The following is a 20443-nucleotide window of genomic DNA, read 5'->3' as shown; positions in this document are numbered from 1 at the left end:
CTCAGATAATAGTGCTGCCCTGATATATATATAATATATAATAATAATTTATAATCACATTTCTGAGAGTCATGCAATCCTGAGTGATGATGAAAATGAACTGTTTCTGTGAAACATCCTTATCTCTCCTAAATATCTGCAAAACCTCGGGAAATATCCCTACCATTAGATTCCTACCTCCCATTGGCAGCACAGCTATAGGAAGGTGTCCTTCCTGCTCAGAAACATGAGGCTTTGGTTTCTAAGAACAAAACAAAGCCCCACCACCATTGAAAATACATATTACACCTGATTATATGTGTTTTGCAGGCCATCCTAGTGCATCTCTTCAAGCAAAATCATCACTGACACCAACCAAAATAGGGTATGGATTTCAAGATTCAGTCTACAATTCCTTATCTTATAGCCTTACATGATATTAGGAAAAATTGCTTTACTGAAAAGGTGGTCAGGCACTGGCACTGGCACAGGCTGCCCATGGCAGTGGTGCAATCACCATCCCTGGATGGATTTAAAAGACGTGTAGATGTGGCTCTTGGACATGGTTTAGTGATGGGCTTGGTAGTGCTGAGCTAATGGTTGGACTTGAGCTTAGAGGGCTTTTCCAACTTTATAAATTCTAGATGAAGTCCCCAAACAGACAGACACGTGCACAAAATCCCTTTACTCAGCACCAAGTGATTAATGACATTCTGGGTTGTACCATGATGTCATGACTAATTAGGGCTTCATGGAAACCACAGATTGATCTCAGATTTTCCTGGGCTTAGAGATCACTCAGGAGGAAAAACCTCTAAACATAAGCATTTCTATCAAGCATAATAAAAGAAAACAGCTTCTTTTGGCTTCCTCATCGTGCAATAAAGAGATTTTTCCCTGCTGTTAAAAGGAGTGGGTTTAACTGACTCTTTGTAGAGAATATCATGTCATACATATAACTGGCAATAACAGCAGATTAGGGAAAGAAATAATTTAGGAAAGAGTGCCTAAGTCAGATCTGGCAGGCACAGAATACGATCCTAAGGGAAGGGATGGAAGAAGCCTTGCTCATATCTTTCCACCTTTTGCAGAGGAAAGCACGAGATGATCAAAGCTGGGGACAACCTGCAGTATTTGTGTGAAAGATTCCAATAATCCAATTCTGCATGTCTTCCCTCCTGCAGCTCAGTGCCTGAAGGTTTGGGGGACAGGTCTTCTGTGTGTCTAAGTAACATGGAGATGGGACTGAGGACAGAAAGGGGCACTTGTAGTCACAGGATACAATGCTTTTCTCAGCGAGGCATTCAGCTGAGACAAACTACTAATTTTACAGACTCTCCATAAGTATCATTTAGTTTAACCAAACGGATTATTTGCCTTTATTTGCTGCGGTGAAACTACTCTGCTGTCCAAACCTCCGCTGCTTTAGAAAGCTCTGCATCAGCTGTAGGGTACACAGCACAGCCCTCTGACGCGGTCGGGGCCTTCATTTCGTTTCCAGCGGCAGAACCGTCGGGAATGGCGGGAATGCAGCGGCAGGGAAGGGGGAAGGGGGAGCGGCAGGGAAGGGGGAGCGCCCTGAGGGGCCGCACCCGCCATGTCCGCGCATGACCCGCCATGCCCGCGCACGCGCACGCGCACGCGCGGCGACAAGATGGCCGCGGCCGCGCTGGGCTGGGCGCTGAGGGCGGCTCGGCAGGTCAGACCATCCCTCCCTCTCTCCCTCCCTCCCTCGCCGCTCCTCTTCGGGGCCCTGTGTGCCCGGCCGGGGCGCCGGGCAGCGGGCAGGGGGGCTGCGGGTGTTGTTAGATGGCTGCGGGCTCGGCCCCAGCCCCGCGGCGGCCCGGGCTGCGCGGGTCCGGGTGTAACGTGGGTTCGGTGTAAGTTGGGGCTCGCTGTGCCTCCCGTACCGTAAACTCCGTTCCGTGAACTCCTCGCTGCCTTCGACAGCCAAGCTGGGTCACACGTTACCCTTCTTATACCCCATGGCAGTCTGCAGCTTCCTCACGAGGGGCAGCACCGATCTCTGCTCCCTGTGACCGGTGACAGGACCCAGGGAAGGGCTGGAGCTGTGCCAGGGCAGGGTCAGGTTGGAACTCAGGAAAAGGTTCTTCCCCCAGAGGGTGGTTGGCACTGACCAGGCTCCCCAGGGCAGTGGGCACAGCACCAAGGCTGCCAGAGCTCCAGGAGGGTTTGGACAACGCTCTCAAGGATGAGGGGGATTGTTGGGGTGTCTGCAGGGCTGAGGTCGGACCCAAGGATCCTTGTGGGTCCCTTCCAACTCACGGCATTCCATGATTTATGGAAATAACAATTCTTATGTGACTGGGGCAAACTACATGCAGCAGGCAGGTGTGACAAACTTCGTTTCTTGAACTAGGTTCTCCCCTCGCCCTGCCCGGGGCAGGTGCGGAGCTACTACGTGGACTGGAGGATGCTGCGGGACGTCAAGAGAAGGAGGCTGGCCTACGAGTACGCCGACGAGAGGCTGCGGATCAACGCCATCCGCAAGAACACCATCCTTCCCAAGGAGCTGCAGGTACCAGCAGCCACCCCACAGCTGTGCCCCGCCAGTGGCTCTCACTGCTGTGATGTGCTCTGGGTCACTTTACAGACCCAGATGGCTGTGCCAGGTCACGAGCGCTTGTGTTTGCCCAGCTCACAAGCACAGAATGTCACGTTGCAGTTACCTCAGCCTTTTGGGGGTGTGTACAACAACACTGTATTCGCCTGGCTGGAGGATGTGTGTGCTGGGTTGTGGGGTTTTTTAAAAACAGTGCTTCTCATGTAAGCAGCACATCTAACACTAGATACAGTGAAATCACATTTTTTCCTCCTCATGCTGTCACTACCATACATTCACAAACCTGTTTTCCTTATTTCTGATAATATGTGATGTTACATGGTTACTTTTATAGCTTCCTAAATAAACTTTGGATTTTTTTTTTTTGCTTATGTAAAGACCTGGAAGCCTGATCCAGCCAAACCAGCAATTTGATCAATTAGAAATGCTTAATTTTACTTCTTGCCTGAGCTACAGGCATGTGAAGGCTGCATCAGATCTGGCTGTTGGATCTGTTCATAAAAATGCACATATTCACTGCTGTGCTCCCAGCAGAGTGTCTCACTAAGCACTAAAAACATCTGCAAGTATCAGATTATTCCTGTATGTATTGGATCTGGCTACACCTAGTTATGGCAAGATCCTTTTACACTTAAAACATCCTGGGAGAGAAAATGTATGCATTTGCTTTTATATATTGACTGTACCATTCTCTTGGTAAGTCTGGCTGGTGTTGGATGTTCTTACAGGACAAAACCAAGAAACACTGGAAAAAAAAACCCAAAAGAAAGCCCTGTAACACCTTCCAAAGTACACTGTATGTGACCCCTTTTACTGACATCAAAGAATGTTACCTGGGCAGGTAGTTAATAAAAACCACGTATTTAATTCAGCTTATCTTAAAGGATTAGCCCACCCTGCAACAAGGAGAAAGCCAAGTGGATTTTTAACTAACTGTAATTCCTGGCTTGAGGTTGTTCAGTCTTGTAATAAGGTTAAATTTTGGGTCTATTAAAGGGCTAGCCCACCCTGGCACATGGACAGAGACAAGCTGGTTTGACTGTAATTAGTGGCTTGAGATTGTTCTGTCTGTATCATAAGGCTAACTTTGGGGTCTCCCCGTGGATCAGTTTACATTCATTGTTGGGATGCCCAGAACGAAAGGGCTGAGTGAGGAAGACAGCAAAGTTCACTTGTGAGGTGGTAGAGAAGCTTGTGGTGGTACCTGCACAGGTTAACTCAGTGCTGTGGCCTTGTGTTTTAGGAAGTGGCTGACAAGGAGATCGCGGCCCTGCCCCGGGACAGCTGCCCCTCGCGGATCCGGAACAGGTGTGTCCTGACATCCCGCCCCCGGGGCGTGAGGCGGCGCTGGAGGCTCAGCAGAATCGTTTTCCGCCACTTTGCTGACCACGCTCAGGTGTCCGGGGTGCAGAGGGCCATGTGGTGATCACCAGGGCACGTGCATTCAGGCAGAAAACACAAACCAGGCTCATTTGTGCATGTGAGCAATTAAAGCAAGACTGTCCTGCCTGAGAGTCCAGCATCAATGTCAAATAAATAAGGGAAGGACGAGAAGTTGTGCTGATTCATTAACCTCACTGGAGAGCAGTTGGTATCAGCTGACAAGCAGCACAACTGCACTAAATCAGTCTGTGTGAGAGGCAGTTTGATTCTGAGGAAGTTCCCTACCCGATGGTTGCAGAACTAAGCTGAGGTTTGTAGTATGGGCAGTGTTAGAAATAAAGACATACAGCACAAGGCTCATTTAAGTTGGTTTTTTTTTGCCACCGTATGGTAAGTTCACAGTAATTTGGGTAAAAGCATAAATGAAACTGCACAACAGGGCAGTGGTATTCTGCCACAAACAAGGGTGAGCACAGACTGGGGATAAAACATGGCCTCTAGATACTCTTGCTATGCAATATATATTTATATTGACGAGACAAAGTGGCTAAAGGACCTGTTAGAAACTACAAGGTGCTACTATTTCTCTCCTGTCTGTAGTGCAGCGCTTGGTCCAATGCTTCAAAAACAAGGTAGCAAGTAAGTCCTAGTCCAGACCCTAACAAGAGAGTAGGGGCTTCCTTAATTCCTAAGGTAGCAACAAATCTGCCCTTGGGAGACTCATGAGAAGGAAGCAGGAAAGACACAGTAACAAGCCTGCTGCTAAGCTCATGTTTGCCCTGTACTCTTCTTCAAAGCAATGCAATAAAGAGGCAGTGGCTGCTCTGTCCCCCTCCTCAGCAGTGGGGCTGAGAGGTGGCAGTAAAGAGGCCAAATATCACCAGCAGCAAAGTGACAGCAACCCATGACCCCCAGCTGAGTCACATTTTGGAGTATAAGCTATCTGAATACACTTCTTACTCTGTTTCTTTAGAACCCTTGAGAGGTGATAGGCAAAGTGGAGCTGATCCCTCTTTTCCTCACACACTGCTAGAGCCAGGGCAAGCTCCCTGTCCAGCATCAACAGCTTACTGCTCTCCTGTGACTGATGTCACCTCAAAGACACCCCAGGGAGCTCAGAGTTGGCACTAAAGAGCTGCTTACATTTCCAAAATTCCTAAGAGGTTAAACAGCCAGTAATTAATTTCTGAGAGTAATTATTAAATTTTAATACCACAGGATCAACACCACATTGTTTCTGCTTAACTATCAAGTGCACAGGACAGTGGTTCTGCTTTCTTCAGTTCTCCCTTTGTGACATGCTTTACAGCTCAACACTTTCCCACATCTAATCAAAAAGCCACACCCTGTGTAGTGAGCATGACATTAGCCCCAACAACCACATGGGTACAGCTGCCACTGGCAACAGAGGCCTTGAGACATCCTACTTTAGGATTCCTTTACTTTTACATTCTCTTCTTGGTCTCACAGCACTCCCCACTCATCTGAGATGCTTTTTCAAGGAGGGGTAAGGATATACCTATGCTCCACTCCTCAGGAAACCGTGAACCACTTGACTGAAGGAAATGCTTTATAAGCTATTTTATTTAAATATTTTCTCCAACCTGAAATGGAAAATGACTGTCTTTGCTTGGAAGAAGGTCGTATAAACGATGATCTTTGCAGCACAGCGTGTCTCACATGGAAGATCAGTATTAAGGCGGCTCTCAGAGTACTTTCAGATATCCATTGGTATGTCCCCTTTGTACTGCTTTTCTCTGCTTTCCACCCAGGCCTTGTTGATGGTGCGCTTCATCTCATCGTCCCCTTCCGCGTACATCTTTTTTAAAATGTTCATGAGCCCTTCACTGGGATCTGCGGTGTCGTAGGCAGCCTTCCTGCAAGACACACACATGAGGAGGTCAGGTATATCCAGCAACTCTGGGCAAAAAATTAAATGCTAACATTTGTTTGAAATATCCTGGTAACAGTGAGGATTTTGCTTTGGCGAAGTCTGTAGATCGTGGTGGTCTCACTCAGGTTCCAAGCAGGGAGAATCCTAAGGAGCATCCTTAAACCAAGAGCCAAGTTGATTGGTGTACCCAGAAATGTCCTGTGAGGTGGGAGAGCATTTTGGGGGGAAGCATTTTGCACCAAGCATGACCTGGAGGCACCGCCCTACATTAATTTTAAGAAGCAGAAGTGAAATAGAACAGACACAGAAAGTGCCAATAACAGTGTTACGTGACAGGCGAATAAAACCAGAGAAATGACCACACTGAGCTCTTTGAAGTGACCACATTCACAACCCAATAGGCTTTTTTCTTCTGCTTCCCATTTTTCAGCCGGCCTCCACAGGTTCACTGGCTCCTTTTTAACACCGTGCATTTCAAAGCAGTTTTCTCAGCTGACAGATTGTGCCACCTGCACAGTCACTACCTGGGCAGGACATGGCCCCTACCACCCAACTATACATAATGCCCTCTCTGGCAAAACTGCCTCTATCCCGTTTTCCAAAATCCTCTAGGTAGCTCCTTGTGCAGTCTAGCTGCAAAACATGGCAGAGCACAACAGATCAGCACAGGGAGCAAGTTCCCCACGCCCTGGGCTAAGCACCAGCTGTGCAGACCCCAGTGCTCAGAAGCTGGGAGGTGCATTTGTATATAAAATCATTATATGATATACATTTATACATATATATGAAAGTTTCTTGTCCCCAGGTGTTTCCTGCTGTCATTTACTTGCTGTCATATGCCTATATATGTCTAAGCTGCCTGCTGCTCCAAAGCACTTCGAGTGATACAAGTTGGCTTGGGACTTTGGATAATCATCTAAGTAAATAAAGACCTGTTTGGCCAAAAGCAGGCTAGGACTTTTGTGCAGGCACTTCACACAGAGGTGACAATAATTATTTTGACCAGCAGAGCTGCAGGGAATATATCTAAGTATTTCTATACAATATACCTACCTGAAAAAGTCACCTCACTAGAGCAGCTTCTGCAATGAATGCAGCCAAAGTGCAAATGAATCCTTAATTGGTTGATTCCCTTTAGCAATCTCACTGCAGGTCTTTATCTCTTGTATTTCCCATGATGCAGCCTTCATCATGAGCAATGAAACAGTAGAAGAGTGCCAAACAGCTACTGAAAGCTTATCTCCTCTACTGCCAGTCCTACAAGCACCAAAAAAAATCCCCAAAAAACCTCAAACATCTTTGGGCCTGTCCCCCAGCCCAGTGATTCAGACTCTGGCTGCAGTCAGTACAGTACAGACCTCTCCCAGCAGTCCTAAGGGAACGTGGAGAACAAGAAATGGAAAACAAGATGGAGGGTTGAAAGGACACTTACTCTTTCTCTTTGCTTTCTTTTTCCACTTGAGTGAGACAATCCCATTTTTCCTCCCGCTTCTTCTTACACATCACAAGGACCGTGTCTGTCTTTATCTGTATGGTGAACACCAAGGCATGAGTTTAGAATGCTACATGAAGGGATCCTGGTTACAATGAATAAGATTAGCTTATAACATAAACCTCTTCTGCACAGACAAATTCCTGAAACGTTTCTCTCAGTTACTCATTATTATGTAGCCTACAAAAATTATAGCACGTGCTCAGCTTTAAGGCACGAAGTATTAACCTCACTGTGAACAATTTAAATGGTGTGATAATTAGAATTCTAGTACAGAACTACAGTACCAATACAGAAGAACATTAAGTGCTGCATAAACACCGTTCAGTGATTCTCAGGATGCTCAGGTACCCAGGGCTGCCTGGTAGAGGGTCTGGACTTCCTACTGGACTTCTCCAAGCACACCAAGTTCAGGTAGAGGCTCTTCCAATTTCTCTCTCCAAGGATAAGAAACTAGTTTTAGGGTATTGCTTAATCCTCCAGCATGTTTGCAAGTTACAAACAAAGCCTGTTTAATTGCAACCCTGACCTAAATTTCACAAAGAACTCCCACTTGCCACAGCAGACAAGAGTCTGCTGCTGCTTAGCAAGTACATGACCACTGCTCACTTTCAGCCCATATTAAAAAATCACCAGAGCATCACCTTCATTTATTTCAGCTGTTTCAATTTCACTCTATCCTAGTTTTAGGGCAATTTCAAAATGAACCATCATTTCTTCACATTGTGCAGCATAGAACACACAGGGGGTATGCAACACCTCCCTAAGCCTGGAAAGGTGCTACAAGTAGCAGAGCGTGGATATCACCAGTTGCAGTCAGCAGCAGTAAAATGTTATTAATGTTTTGGTTTCAGCTGGGATAGAGTGAATTTTTCCCTTGGAAAATTAACCCCAGTGGGGGTTAAACCACACCACCAGTCTTCAGTTCTGGAGCAATACACCCTTACCAAGGCAGAGCACGTCTCAGACTTTGCTTTGGGAATTAAGCCTCTTTAGGCTTCCCAAGATTTCGTTCTGCAGACAAATCTCTTAGACCTCAAAAGTGCAGAGAATTTCTCAGAGGTATTTAAAAGCACAAAGATGCAAATGGATGCTTGGTGGAATTTTCTGCTTAATTATTTCTGAAATCCTGTTGGAGAGCTATTAAAAAAAAAAAAGCATAGTATATCCAGACACAATCTTTTGAAATAGGATTCCAGAGGCTAATTCCACAGTTATGACAATCACAGATTAATAAGAATCACATTCACAGTGCAGAGACTTTACAGCAGAAGGGAGAGACTGAAGGTTAGGACTGAGTCTCCTGAAATAGTCAGGCAATGAACATGATACTTTGTGAGGGACCTAAATTATCTCTTAACAGACAAGGTGTCTCAAACAGACCTTTCTAGAGCTGCCTTCCACAGAGATGGGCTTCAGGAGGTTGTTGAAGGTCATGGTGTAGTTCTTTCCATTCAGATTCTTCACCAGTAGATCAAATGACCTGGAACCAAAAAGTGGAGGGAGGAAAGGCACAAATATTCCAATCATTGCAATGTCTGAAAACCCTTTAGCAGACCTATTTCTTAGGAAAGCAGGTATATTTCTTCGGAAAGCGGGTCAACAGGCTTGGATTAGTTTCTTCCCAGGCCTCTCAAATGTTCAGTTGAATTTTAACACTAAGAAATTAAAAGGACCAATCCTGACTTCACAACAAATCAAGATCTTCAGGGGCCTTTCTACTGAGCTCCTACAACCTTGGAAAGGCAGATTTCTTTAATGTATATTTAAGTTCTATCAGCATCAAAAAACCAGGGCTGACACTAGATGTCCTGTCAAGGCTGGTGAGGTGCAACAAGCACTTGCAAAATGAAAACATCCTGATACCCTCTAAGGAGAGCTGTACTTAAGAGTATGTCCTGAGTGCTACTAAGAGCTAATACAGCTCAAGTTTTAAAAAAGAAAAAGGGAGTGGGGAGTAAGGGTTTACCCAACACTCCTGCATTTCCAACAGGGTTCTTGTTGTGGTACAACCTGATGAACTCACCTCTCTGTGAAATTCACCTGCACATTCTCAGCTGGAAGCTTCTGGACTCCATTTAAAGAGATGTAAATCTTCACAAACTTATCTGACTGATCCCAACCTGCAAGTGAAAAAACAGAGATTAACTTCTACTTTTCCTCCATAAGCTTCATACATTCCATTCCAACTCCCTCCACAAAATCCCCTAGAATGACTACGATCTCTGCCTTACTGAAACAATCTTCAGAGGGATAGGGGAAAACATGAATTATTCAGAAATAACTTGAGAGCAAAAGGAGGTCTTTACATCTAGCCCTGTTCCCTAATTCCTGCAAATTCTGAGAAAAAACATGCTTCAGCTGAGGTGAAAGGAGAGCAACCCCATCTGTGCAGGGGGACTTGGAGGCAGCTGTCTGCTCCTGCTGCAGTTTCCTTGACCCACTTTTTCCCCTACTCCCTGCATCTTGAGCAATTCCCTCTCCTCTCACCTACATGGCAAGCAGAGAAGCCAAACCTCACTCCTTCACTTCTGCTAAGCACTAGGTAATGGAAAAACACCAGTTGGTACACCAGGGATCCTTAATGCATCGCACCAGCACCATCACACAAACAGGATAAATACACACTGGGGTTGGCATGGCAGGGTAAGCACGTGGTACCTTTAAAGTGGCATCCCCAGTATGAAATAAACACTTTAAAAGATTTTGCTATAATGATAAGTGGCAACTCTAACTCACAGTAACGCCACCCTGCCTTCTCTTCAGAGAGATGCCAGAAAAATAATCCTACCGTAATTGTTTATTTTCACCGTGTACCCTCCCAGCGATGACTTTTCTTCCTCTGCCACATCTTTGGGCTTGGGCGGAGGCTGATTCTTGATTTCTGTCTCCAGCTTGTGTTTCTCTGCCAGCAGGACATCACGCACCCGCTTCCTCGTGGCCTTCGTGAGCAGTTCTTTAACCTCCTCCAAATCTTTCTGCAGCTGGTTCAAAATCAAAAGGTCACATATATATTAGACACAGTTCTTTGTGCTCAGGGCTCACAGCTGAGCTCTTTGCGACAGTTTCCCGTTTTCCAGAAGCTTCACGTTTATCAGGTCATTAGTTTCGTTTCCCGCTACACCCCGTTAAACACAGAGCCATCCCTTCCTCACCCCCTGTGAGATATACATATATATGTCCTGTGGATATATAACCATATAGAACCACATATATAGAACCATCAAATCTTAATTCACAGAATGGCAGAACGGCTCAGGTCGGAAGGAACCACAACGTGTCATCTTGCCCAGCCTCCCTGCTCAGGCAGGGCCACCCTAGAGCACATAGCTATTAAGGCTGGGAAAAAACCACCAAGATCATCAACTCCAACAAGTTTTAAGCTTTCAATGTCTAACCCTTCATCATTCAAGAAACAACCCGAACCGACAGGAGCCGGGCGGATGGCACGGCTCCCCCGGCACGCCCCGCCGCAGGGGGAGACCCCCGCAGCCCTTGGCGACCGCGGGGGCTGCCGCTCCCACCCCGCTCCCAGACGGGCACGGACCGCAGCGCCCGGGGGCGGCCGGGCCGGAGCCGCCGGGAGCCGCCTCACCTCCTCCCGCGCCGCGGCCATGGCGGCTCCCGCTGGAACCTCTGGAACCTTCCGGCCGCGGGAAGTGACGGGACACCTCCCGCTCCGCCCCTCAGGAGGCGGGACAGAGAGCCTTCCGCCCCCGGGCCCGGAGGGGTAGGAGGGACGTGAGGCGGGACGTGAGGCGGGACAGAGAGCCTTCCCGCTCCCGGGCGCTGAGGGAGAGGAGGGACATGGGGCGGGACATGGAGACTTCCCGCCCCCGGGCGCTGAGGGGTAGGAGGGACACGGAGCCCTAATGGCGCCTTCCTGCCCCCAGGCGCTGAGGGTAGGAGGGACATGGGGCGGGACATGGGGCGGGACATGGGGCGGGACATGGGGCGGGACATGGGGCGGGACATGGGGCGGGACATGGGGCCGGACATGGGGCGGGACATGGGGCGGGACATGGGGCCGGACATGGGGCCGGACATGGAGCCTTCCCGCCCTCGGGCCCTGAGGGGCGAGCGGGACCAGGAGCTTTCCCCGCCCCGAGGCTCTGAGGGGCGGGCGGTGCCGCCCTGAATTTCCTGAATTTGTAAGGGTCTGGGAAGGAAACCATTTATCCTCTGAAGGCGACATAACGGCGTGGTCTAGGTTGACCTTGCTGCTATCTCTGGCCTCTTTAAAAAACAAATGGCAACAAGAGTAACGCTTATACAGTGGTTTGCATGAATATCTACGTCTAATGACTTGGTTATGAGAAGCCTTGTTTCCATTTTCAAACCTTTTGTCGTGATTTCAGGGAGTTTCACTGTAACTGTCGCCTGCCTTGCTCTGGTCACTCGTATCTCCTGTGTGAGAGCACCCCTTGTTTTGTAAGAGGACTTTGATATAACTCTCCTGTGAGGGGCCAGAGGCTGAGGAGGGTCCCTGTGGCAGGCAGGGAGCACGTTTTCTTTTGGTCATCAGACTTCTCCCACTGGTTTTATGGCAAACACCACAGAGCTCATGGCTGTGAAGGCCTCAAATAGTTCTGCAAAACAACGTGTTGTTTTCCTTCTTCAGGTAAAGAATATCAGGTTGATGCAGTGGAGTTAATAATGATGAAAAGGGAAGAAATTTGTGTTCCCAGCCTTTAAAGGGAACGAGGCTCACAAACCGAGTGCCCCGTTCTGTGTTGGCTCCTCATTTTCACGGAAAAGACTATTAAGTTTGGAAAAGACCTCCAAGGTAACTCCAACACGGTTTAAGCTTTCAAGTTCTAAGCTTTCATCAATAAAAAAACCTGAATTCAAACCAACAGCAGTTGGGTAGATGGCACAGCTCCCCAAACACGCACTGCCTCAGGGAAAACCCCAAAACTAATGCACAGTGAGCTTTCTAGAGCAAAACCAGAGTCTCAGTTACTGCTGGGAAGTTCTTCCTAACCTGTAATGTCACAGTGTGTTCTCAGGGAGTGACTTTGGGAGTAAGAGAAGATTTACTTATCAAACCATCTGGAAGGAAATGTAGCTTTTATTCACAAAATGTGGCTGTACGTGTGTAAAAATACACCGGTGTAATGCTACCAAAATCCTCCTTAAGCATTTTCCTCATTGAAAGAAAAAGACAGTTCTCACAGTTCTTACTAAATCAGTGCTGTGAGCACCAACAAAAAAGTTTCTATATCCCCAGGTCCCCACTGGACATTAAGATCTCCCACGAAAACAAAAATAGATAAGGCAACATCAATCCTTCTCTCAGTAGGAATGTGGAGGAGGGAGCATTTGCTTCCAGATGTCCTTTGTAAACAGTGGAAACCAAGGCAAGACACAGCCCTTCCGTGTTTAAAAAGTCAATTTCTGTAAAAAAAAGGTGCCAGTTAGAACACCTGTTTTACCAAGTTGGGGAATTCCAGCTCATTTGCTGATTAATGGGCTTAGGTTTTGGGGTTTTTTCCTCTTCTAAAGTGAATATTCAGGAATTAATTAATCTGTGAGGATATTTACTTTGCAGAGGTATGGAGAAATTTGATGATGAATTCACAGAAACCCTGAAGCCAAGGATTGATATTCGTCTGCATTCCCCACAGCACTTTTAACAGATGTGAGGTGTTTATTATAACCCTCTGCTGCAGTGCTTCAGGATCTGCAGTTGGGAAAGATCTGCAAAATTAACTGTGATTATGTTTAATTTTCACAGGAATGAGCTTAAGCCTGACCATCTTCAGAAACAGCATTTGGAGACAGGATAGTTGATTTTATCCAGAAAATATAATATGGTCAACTGGAATTTACTTCCATGGCATGATTTCTCAATTGGTTAAGAGCAGTTGCTTATTCAGAAATTGCTTCCTTATGATCTTTCTGTTGAACAGCCACTGAGACAGGAAAAAACCTGTGTTTTTTTTCCTTATATTTTTTTCCTTTGAGCCTCTCCACTCTCATCTCTGGTCTTATATTAGGAAGTGCTCTTATTTTTACAATTTAAATTGGTAAATTTGTACATTAATTTCTAAGAGGAAAATGCTTTCATTACTCCATAAATGCATTTGAGCCTGCAATTTGCTTTTTTTCCGTGAGATTTAAAACAAAAAACCAACCAAACAAACAGTGTTTATTTCGTTTCCTTAAATCAGGAGCATTTCAGCACCCGTGGCACTTCCCTTTGAGTGGCAGCTTCCATGTGGAAGAGTTAACCACTCTTGTCATGTAAAAACAAGCCCCACACAGGTCTCCTGTGCACAAAGCTGCAGCAGCATCTGGATGCTGCATCCTCTCCTGACAAACACTTTGGATAGTGACGTGGAGGTAAATCAATACAAAATGTTACGCCTGGTAAATTTAATCTTCAGCTTTTCTCCCTCTTTGCCTTCTTATCTTCCCCTGAAGTGCTGTGTGCTTTTGCAGCTATCTGGGAACAACGGCTGTTCATCTCAGGTAATAGAAAAGAAATCCCAGAGCAGTTGCTCACGTGGAAAAATGGTTTTATAAATTGCTTGGATACTTCTGACTGTGGTACATTCTGCTCGGTCCTGTTCTTGCTCAGCTGTGCCTCTCTCTGGAGTTCGTTTCCAGTGTCTCACCGTTCCCTTCTGCCCCCTGTGTCTCTTCCTGCAGGAATGCTGCCTCATGGCTCACTTGTACTCCAGGGAAGTGGGAAGTCCTTACCAACATCAGCTGTTGGTAAGTATCCCCAGCCTTTGGGAAAAGCATTCTCTGTGCTGGAAACTTCAGACTGGCATTTGGAGCAGAGGACTAGGGTGACCCATTCGCTCTCTGGCACAGCTCCTTGTGACCAGGTTCCCTAAGGGTTGGGTTGGAATTAGCAGAGTAGCACACACGTTTTGGACAGCTCATCTGCTGAGTCACTGGTGCAACAGAACCAGCTGCATCACAAAACCTGACACAGCAGCTGCTTACTCCTGCCAAGAGATTGAATCTGTTTCTTAAGCAAATGGCTCAGGAAAATAAGCACCTTATTCCCATGTTGTTGTCCATTTCCATTTATTTTACAAGGCATTGTTAACACAATGATAACAAGGTACTGATCCAAACAATTCAGTAACAATTAAAAAAAGTAAACATTTGTTGTGACCATGTACATTGAATTGCACTTTTAATAACAAGCATTACACTTATATTTCCATGTCGTACTTTATATAATACATGGATGATTTACCCAAGTACTGGCAGTACTGAATTGTTCTCAGTTAAAAGTCTGATCTCTCTGTGATGCTCTTTTTTTGCTAACTCTTTAGAAAGATTTGTGAACTTGGCACACACACAGATCACAAAGGCAATTCCAAACCTGGAAAACTTCATTGTAATGGAGTCAGAGCTTTGAAGCTGCTCTGTTTTCAATGGGCTGGAGTGAATCCACCTAAATGGCAGACACGGAGGGAGCTGGATCATGCTTGGGTAGACCCTTTTCTGTACTCATGTACCATCTTTTACCAGTTCAGAGAAGGCAGGGAATCTTCTTCCCTGGAAAACAACAGTTCCCAAAGCTCCAGACAGTTCCTGGCACAGCTTTTGAGGGTGGTATCAGCAGCACTGGAAACCCAGGGATTACTGGAAAGAGGGAATTGACACCTGGAGAAAAATCTGGAAACATCTGCTCTTGTTTGCATTGGTAGTACCATCCATGTATTATAGAAAATACAAAATTAAGAGAAACTGTAGGGAAATTAGTACAGCCCAGGATTCTGGTGGTATCAAATCACAAATGAAATTTATGATACCAAATCCTTTCAATGCATTTATCCCCTTGCTGTTCAGTTTCTTATATATTATTCTATATATAAGATATAGTTCTCCAAAGATACATATATATTCCTTTACAGGTTAAATAAAAGCAAGTCCCACTGAATAAGAAAATAAGAGGAAGTAATGTCCTAATTCTCTACCCATATCTTTTTTCTTTCTCAGGTAAAAATAGCATGAAATACATTCAGTAGCAAAGCAGTTGGAATCCAGGAGAAATGGAGAGCACTGTATTCCTGGAGAATTAACCTGTACGTGTTAAGTCACAATCCTGAAGTAATTTGTGTAGACTTCTGACTTGGGAAAGACAGGATCTTGATCAATGCTGAGCATTATTTATCCAGTTGCAAATCCCTTGCATTTCCCAAAAGCCATCTGTGGATTAGCCCAGGTCTAAAGGCCTCTGTCACGTGCACCTACCCTAAAACTCGAGAGGTCCAAGCTTGAGTGCTTCATCGTGTCTCCCCTTAGTGTTAATGGGACAGCTCCCAGTAGGATATTAGCACAGCAGACAGAAATATAATTTGGGTTTCCCCTTTGTGTTTGCATGTCTAGGACAGCCAGCTGTGTGCACAGCAGCCCCTTCAGCGGGGTCCCTGTCAGCCCCAGCAGCCCCTCAGCCTTGAGGGGAACCTCTCTGCCCTCTCTTCACAAGCAATCAGTGACACTCGCTATGGTTTTCTCTCCAGCAGCTGGAAGAACACCAGCACTGTAAGGTAAGAGTGCTTCTGGTTTCAAAGCCAAAGGTGTTTGGCCTTAGATGATGCAGAAGTTGCCAATTATCCCCAAGTCTAACAGTAAATCAAAATCAGAGGTATAGTTCTCCCACACATACAAGTAGTTTCATGGATTTCACTGCAGCTACTTAATAGAAGGAAGGGAACAGCCCCACCTTGATCCTGCGAGAAAGTGTGGCATGCAGCTTCCAATGTAGTTTTTAATACTTTAGTGCCACTAAATGCAGGTTTTTATTTAACTCCTTAACTGCCACATTCAGTCAGTGAGTGGCACCATGACCCTGAAGTCAATGGGATACTTCATGCTTTGTCAAGGGGCTGAATTCTTGCAGTTCTTGACTCTCCCTCTCCCCTTGTAAATGGCTGTTTTGATTTTGAGTTGTTTTTAACACAATGGCACAGATGATCTTAGAACAAATTTCAAGGGCCAACCAAGAGAAGTCCTTTAAAATATCTAACAAGGAAAAAAAAGTATTGCTTACCTCTGTAAGCACTTTTAATGTAGCTGCAGCAATGGAACTCAGCTGTAGCAAATTAAATCCTCATTAATGGGCAGGACAAGGGTGGGTTTGTCAGCTGGCAGGACTGATGACATGGCTGACTACCTTCCCTGAGACTGGTTTTACTGAACATCAATGTACATGGACCTCAGGGATTTTGCAGTTTCTTGGCTTAACTCCACACATCATATTTTCTATTTTTTTTTCTTTTTAATTCTCTCCAGGTATATTTAGAAATGTAAACTGAGTGAAATAAGTCGTATTACTTTAGAATATTATGTCTGGTTCACAAAGATAATACAAGACTAGCTCACAGATGTACCACGTAACTAAATCAGCCTTGCTTCATTTAGCCTGTAAAGTGTTACAGTCAAAGGAAAAACAACTGTTTAAAGTGAAAAAAGTACTTTTTTCCTTTTTTTTGCCCACCATACTGAGCATCTCACCAACAAGATAAAACAGTTCTAGTAAAAATATTCTTTGGAGGTTTGTCCCTAATCAAAGTAAAAAGTTAATTTCAGAATGGTGCATTCTCAATAAAATTAAAAAATAGGATTTAGTTCCACATATATATTTATAAAATTCAAATTATTTTTAATAAAGGTTTGATGTGGACACCCAGTTTAATACTGACTCAGGGAAAAAAAGTTAATCACTCCAGACTTACGAACTCTGTTAGCTGTCAGAGTGCCACACAGAAATAAGAGTTTCAGTGAGACTTTGATGCTGTTTCCTGCTGAAAAGCTGAACTAGGAGGCAGCTCTCCCTGACAGATCCATTGGGAATAAGTAGGTAGCTCTGTCACACACAGATGTTTTTCCTGCAGGAAGCAACATTTCCCTGCAGCATCTACAGTCAGCAGGTAGAATTTTAGCTTGCCTGGTTTAATCCTGCAGTCCTACTCCTTTCCTTGTTTCTGAATATTCACCAAGATAATGCCATAAAGCTATTTCCTTACTCTTTGGGCAGTTTTGAGAAGACACAGTTTCCAGCAAAATGTTACTCTTCCTAATGCCACTGCCACAAACTCTACCTTGCATCTACAGCTGGAAGGTGGAATTCATTTACTGCCTTTATGTCATTGCCTTCTGAAACTTCCTTTTGGTGATGTAAGCCAGCTTCCATCCTACAAGGGTTTGAAAGCACCACAGCAAGCAGGTAGCAAACGTGCTTTTGTTCCAGAAAGTCAACTTCCAAAGTCAGAGGGCTGCTACACTGAGAAAAGGGATGTTGTGTCAAAGCTCATTCCATGAACGTGGGGAGCTTATTTACCAATTTCTCTCTGATGAACTGGGGAAGTCCCGCTCCCATGATCTCCTTCCACTCATTGGACCCTTTGAGATGATTTAAACTCAGTCACCTGGCAAAAGACAAACGGGGGGGGGAGGGAGGGAGAATCCATCCATGTATTTTTTTGTTGCTGTTTTTAATCCTCTCCAGTAAGTGCTGTAACAAGGACAAAAAGGACAGGACTGTACAAGGGGGAGTTGGAGGGGTGAGATCTGTGAGCAGCTGTGAGCTGTTAACTCATCTGCTCAGGGAATCACAGTATTACACATTTTTTCTATTCCTATTACTGCATTTTTCCAATCAAGGTTTTAAATCCACTCCTACATGTGATTAAAGATAAATGAAATGAGAAATTCAGACACTTGTCAAACCACCAGTGTCACTGGAGGGCACAGTACTCTCAAATGTACCAGTCAGATGTTCACCAGGTATCCTTAAATGTCACTTCAGATTTATTACAAATTCAGATTCACATCTGTGGATGTGTGAAGCAGAACTGGTAACTGAATGACTAACGCTGGGTTTAGTCAGACAAGAGAATGGAAACACTTATGCAAATATTATGAGCAAGAAAGCGATGAGGGAAAAAGACCTTTGCTAATGTTTGCAAAAGAAATTCCTTCTGTTTCCCCTCTTTTTTTCCTCACTGCATTAATATTTACAGATAATCACTGTTCTTGCAGGTACATTTTAAAATACTAAATTTTTTAACCCCTTATTCTTAGAAGATCGAATGGTGTCAGGATGCTGATTATATTTTGATCTCTACTTCAAACAGCTGACTGCCTTTCAGAATCTTTACTTTGGCACTGGTAACATTAAATCTGTACTACCCTGTTGAAAATAATTCACAATTATGCTTGACAACAAAGCACAAGATGGGTATCACTGAATTTTATTGTACAAAACTGACAAGGTATGGCATTCCTTAGAATTAAAAAAAACCCAACAAAACAGAACTTATGTCCCTGGAACAATTTTGCAAATGGAACAATTAATACACAACCTTTAGTCCAGCAATGACATTTACCTGCAAGACCATCTTTAGACATGACAGGTATAATTAAAAAAATATTCCATCAGTTCAAGCAATAGTTTTAATTTTCCATGAAATAAGTATTTCTATAAACACTTTATGTTCAGTCAAAACAAATGCTTTTAAACTTTCTTACCTTAAGAGATACAAAACAACCAGACAGGTTTGGGAATCACCAGAGAAGTCTTGCCCCACAGGAAAGTCTAGGGTTTGTATTCCACTTGAAAATGCTTGTTTTTATAAAAATAAGTAATACCAACATAGCATTTCCTAACCAAATACTTCTAGCAAGCAGATCTTGCTTCTGTGATGTTTTATTCCTCAGTGCAGCACAAGCCTTTTGGATATTTTATTTGATACCTCATTTCTATGTCAAATTTGGAATTTGAATGTAGACCCAGGGAAAGGTTTTCATTAGTTTTATTCATAAAACCTACCCTTTATTGCACAGGATTTACAAAAGGTCAAAACTATGCAAGGTCTTCACTCTGCTTCTCAGCAAAAAACATCAAATGAGCGTTGAACAGTTTTCCCTTTATCCCAGTGGAAGGAATTATTCCTCGGAATTCTTAGTATAAACACGAAATAAAAAAAGGGAACTAGGTAACTTTATGTTAAATTCCAGCTGAGCTGAGCTATAAAGAACTGCACTACTTGCATTTCTGAAGGAAAACCAATCCAAACTAAGGGATTGTCAGGGAAGCTCATGAGGGTTGTGCCAGGAGAGCACAAGCCCATCTCTGCTATGGCCTAAGCTCTACAAAAAGTGCTTCTCTGCAGGACGCTGCGATAAACCGGGATGGTCCCAGGGCCTGCGTCATCCCAACCCGCACACACGCCAGGACTGAGCACACTGTGCTTTCTAGGGAGAGATTATGCTGCAGTGCTTCACATTTCCCGTTCTCCCTCTTCCTCCAGAAGAAGAAAAAAAACCTTTAATACATGACTAATCCGAAATTATTTTTATCTTGCATAAAAGACCTAGGTTTGAAGTATTTATTTAACATCGAGTCATATAAAATGAAGTGTAAAAGTATGACGGTATCAGAACGTGGCTTTCAGCAAGGCAGTTTGGGAAGTAAGAATTCAACATAAACCAGGAATTACTCCCTCCCCCCCTCCCTTTGAAAAGGGTCACGTCAGAAAATGAATGAAAAACACCGAAGAATTTCACTTCAAGCCTGCATTCCTGCCTTTTGTCCTTTCCCCAAGAGGAGGGACCACGGGAAGAACCCTCCAGGGTTTCAGCTGTGTTGTTCTTTGTGCTCTTGTGCCGGTGTGGCCGGAACTATGTGCTGCCCTCTCTGGGGGGCAGGGGCGGCTGGGGCTGCGCTGGGGCTTGCGTGCCTGTGGCCGTTTTGATTGAGTTCAGGGTTTTGCTAAACCAAGAGTTTTTGGCAGCTTGGATTTCGTTCATAAGGGCTCCTCTCTGGTGCTCCAGCTCCTGAGAAAGCAGAATGGTCAGAATTGATAAAAAAACAATTAATTAACAAAAAAAAAAAAGCATCCACACACTCAGTCCCTGCAGTCCGGCACTTTCCTTGCAACCTCCCAGGCACTGGGGAGAGAAGACAGATTGAAACTGCAGAAACAGCACAAGATATTTAGAGAAACAAATAAAAACCTCTGCTCTTTTTAGGAGAGATTTTTTTCTGGAAGTTCACAGATATACAGCCATGCACTTATGTGCTCTCTTTTGGAACAATTTTTTGCAGGGTTCAGAGTAATTTTGGACTGAGCACAACGAG

The 20443-nt window shown here is 44.8% G+C and overlaps 3 protein-coding genes and 1 long non-coding RNA gene across 15 annotated transcripts in view; 2 read left to right on the top strand and 2 right to left on the bottom strand.

Moving 5' to 3' along the window:
* Positions 1–1601: 1601 nt before the first annotated feature.
* MRPS14 (mitochondrial ribosomal protein S14) lies at positions 1602–4306 on the top strand. Its single transcript, XM_027694777.1, has 3 exons — positions 1602–1678; positions 2360–2518; positions 3807–4306. Exons 1-3 carry the CDS (start codon positions 1634–1636, stop codon positions 3987–3989), a joined length of 387 nt encoding a protein of 128 aa, XP_027550578.1. The 5' UTR covers positions 1602–1633; the 3' UTR covers positions 3990–4306.
* A 1205-nt stretch (positions 4307–5511) lies between these two features.
* On the bottom strand, positions 5512–11058 carry CACYBP (calcyclin binding protein). The gene is made up of 6 exons (XM_027694778.1): positions 10928–11058; positions 10124–10316; positions 9359–9455; positions 8716–8815; positions 7273–7367; positions 5512–5823 (listed from the first exon to the last, which is right to left on the bottom strand). Exons 1-6 carry the CDS (start codon positions 10946–10948, stop codon positions 5664–5666), a joined length of 666 nt encoding a protein of 221 aa, XP_027550579.1. The 5' UTR covers positions 10949–11058; the 3' UTR covers positions 5512–5663.
* Positions 11059–11354: 296 nt separating this feature from the next.
* On the top strand, positions 11355–13457 carry LOC113973096. The gene is made up of 2 exons (XR_003536131.1): positions 11355–12118; positions 13070–13457. It is a non-coding gene; the product is annotated as an uncharacterized LOC113973096 (long non-coding RNA).
* Positions 13458–14356: 899 nt separating this feature from the next.
* Positions 14357–20443, bottom strand: part of RABGAP1L (RAB GTPase activating protein 1 like) — a 224857-nt gene continuing 218770 nt past the window's right edge. For all 12 annotated transcript variants that reach the window (XM_027694793.1, XM_027694796.1, XM_027694799.1 and 9 more), the window contains one exon: positions 14357–20139. In XM_027694793.1, the coding sequence (XP_027550594.1) occupies positions 19984–20139 (156 nt within the window). In that variant the 3' untranslated portion in view covers positions 14357–19983. The remainder of the gene's footprint in view (positions 20140–20443) is intronic.

This window comes from Neopelma chrysocephalum, unplaced genomic scaffold, assembly GCF_003984885.1.
Source record: "Neopelma chrysocephalum unplaced genomic scaffold, ASM398488v2 Primary Assembly neopelma1_98, whole genome shotgun sequence".
Classification (NCBI taxonomy): domain Eukaryota; kingdom Metazoa; phylum Chordata; class Aves; order Passeriformes; family Pipridae; genus Neopelma; species Neopelma chrysocephalum.
Note: the sequence above shows the minus strand (reverse complement) of the source record. Positions and strands in the feature narration are given on the sequence as shown.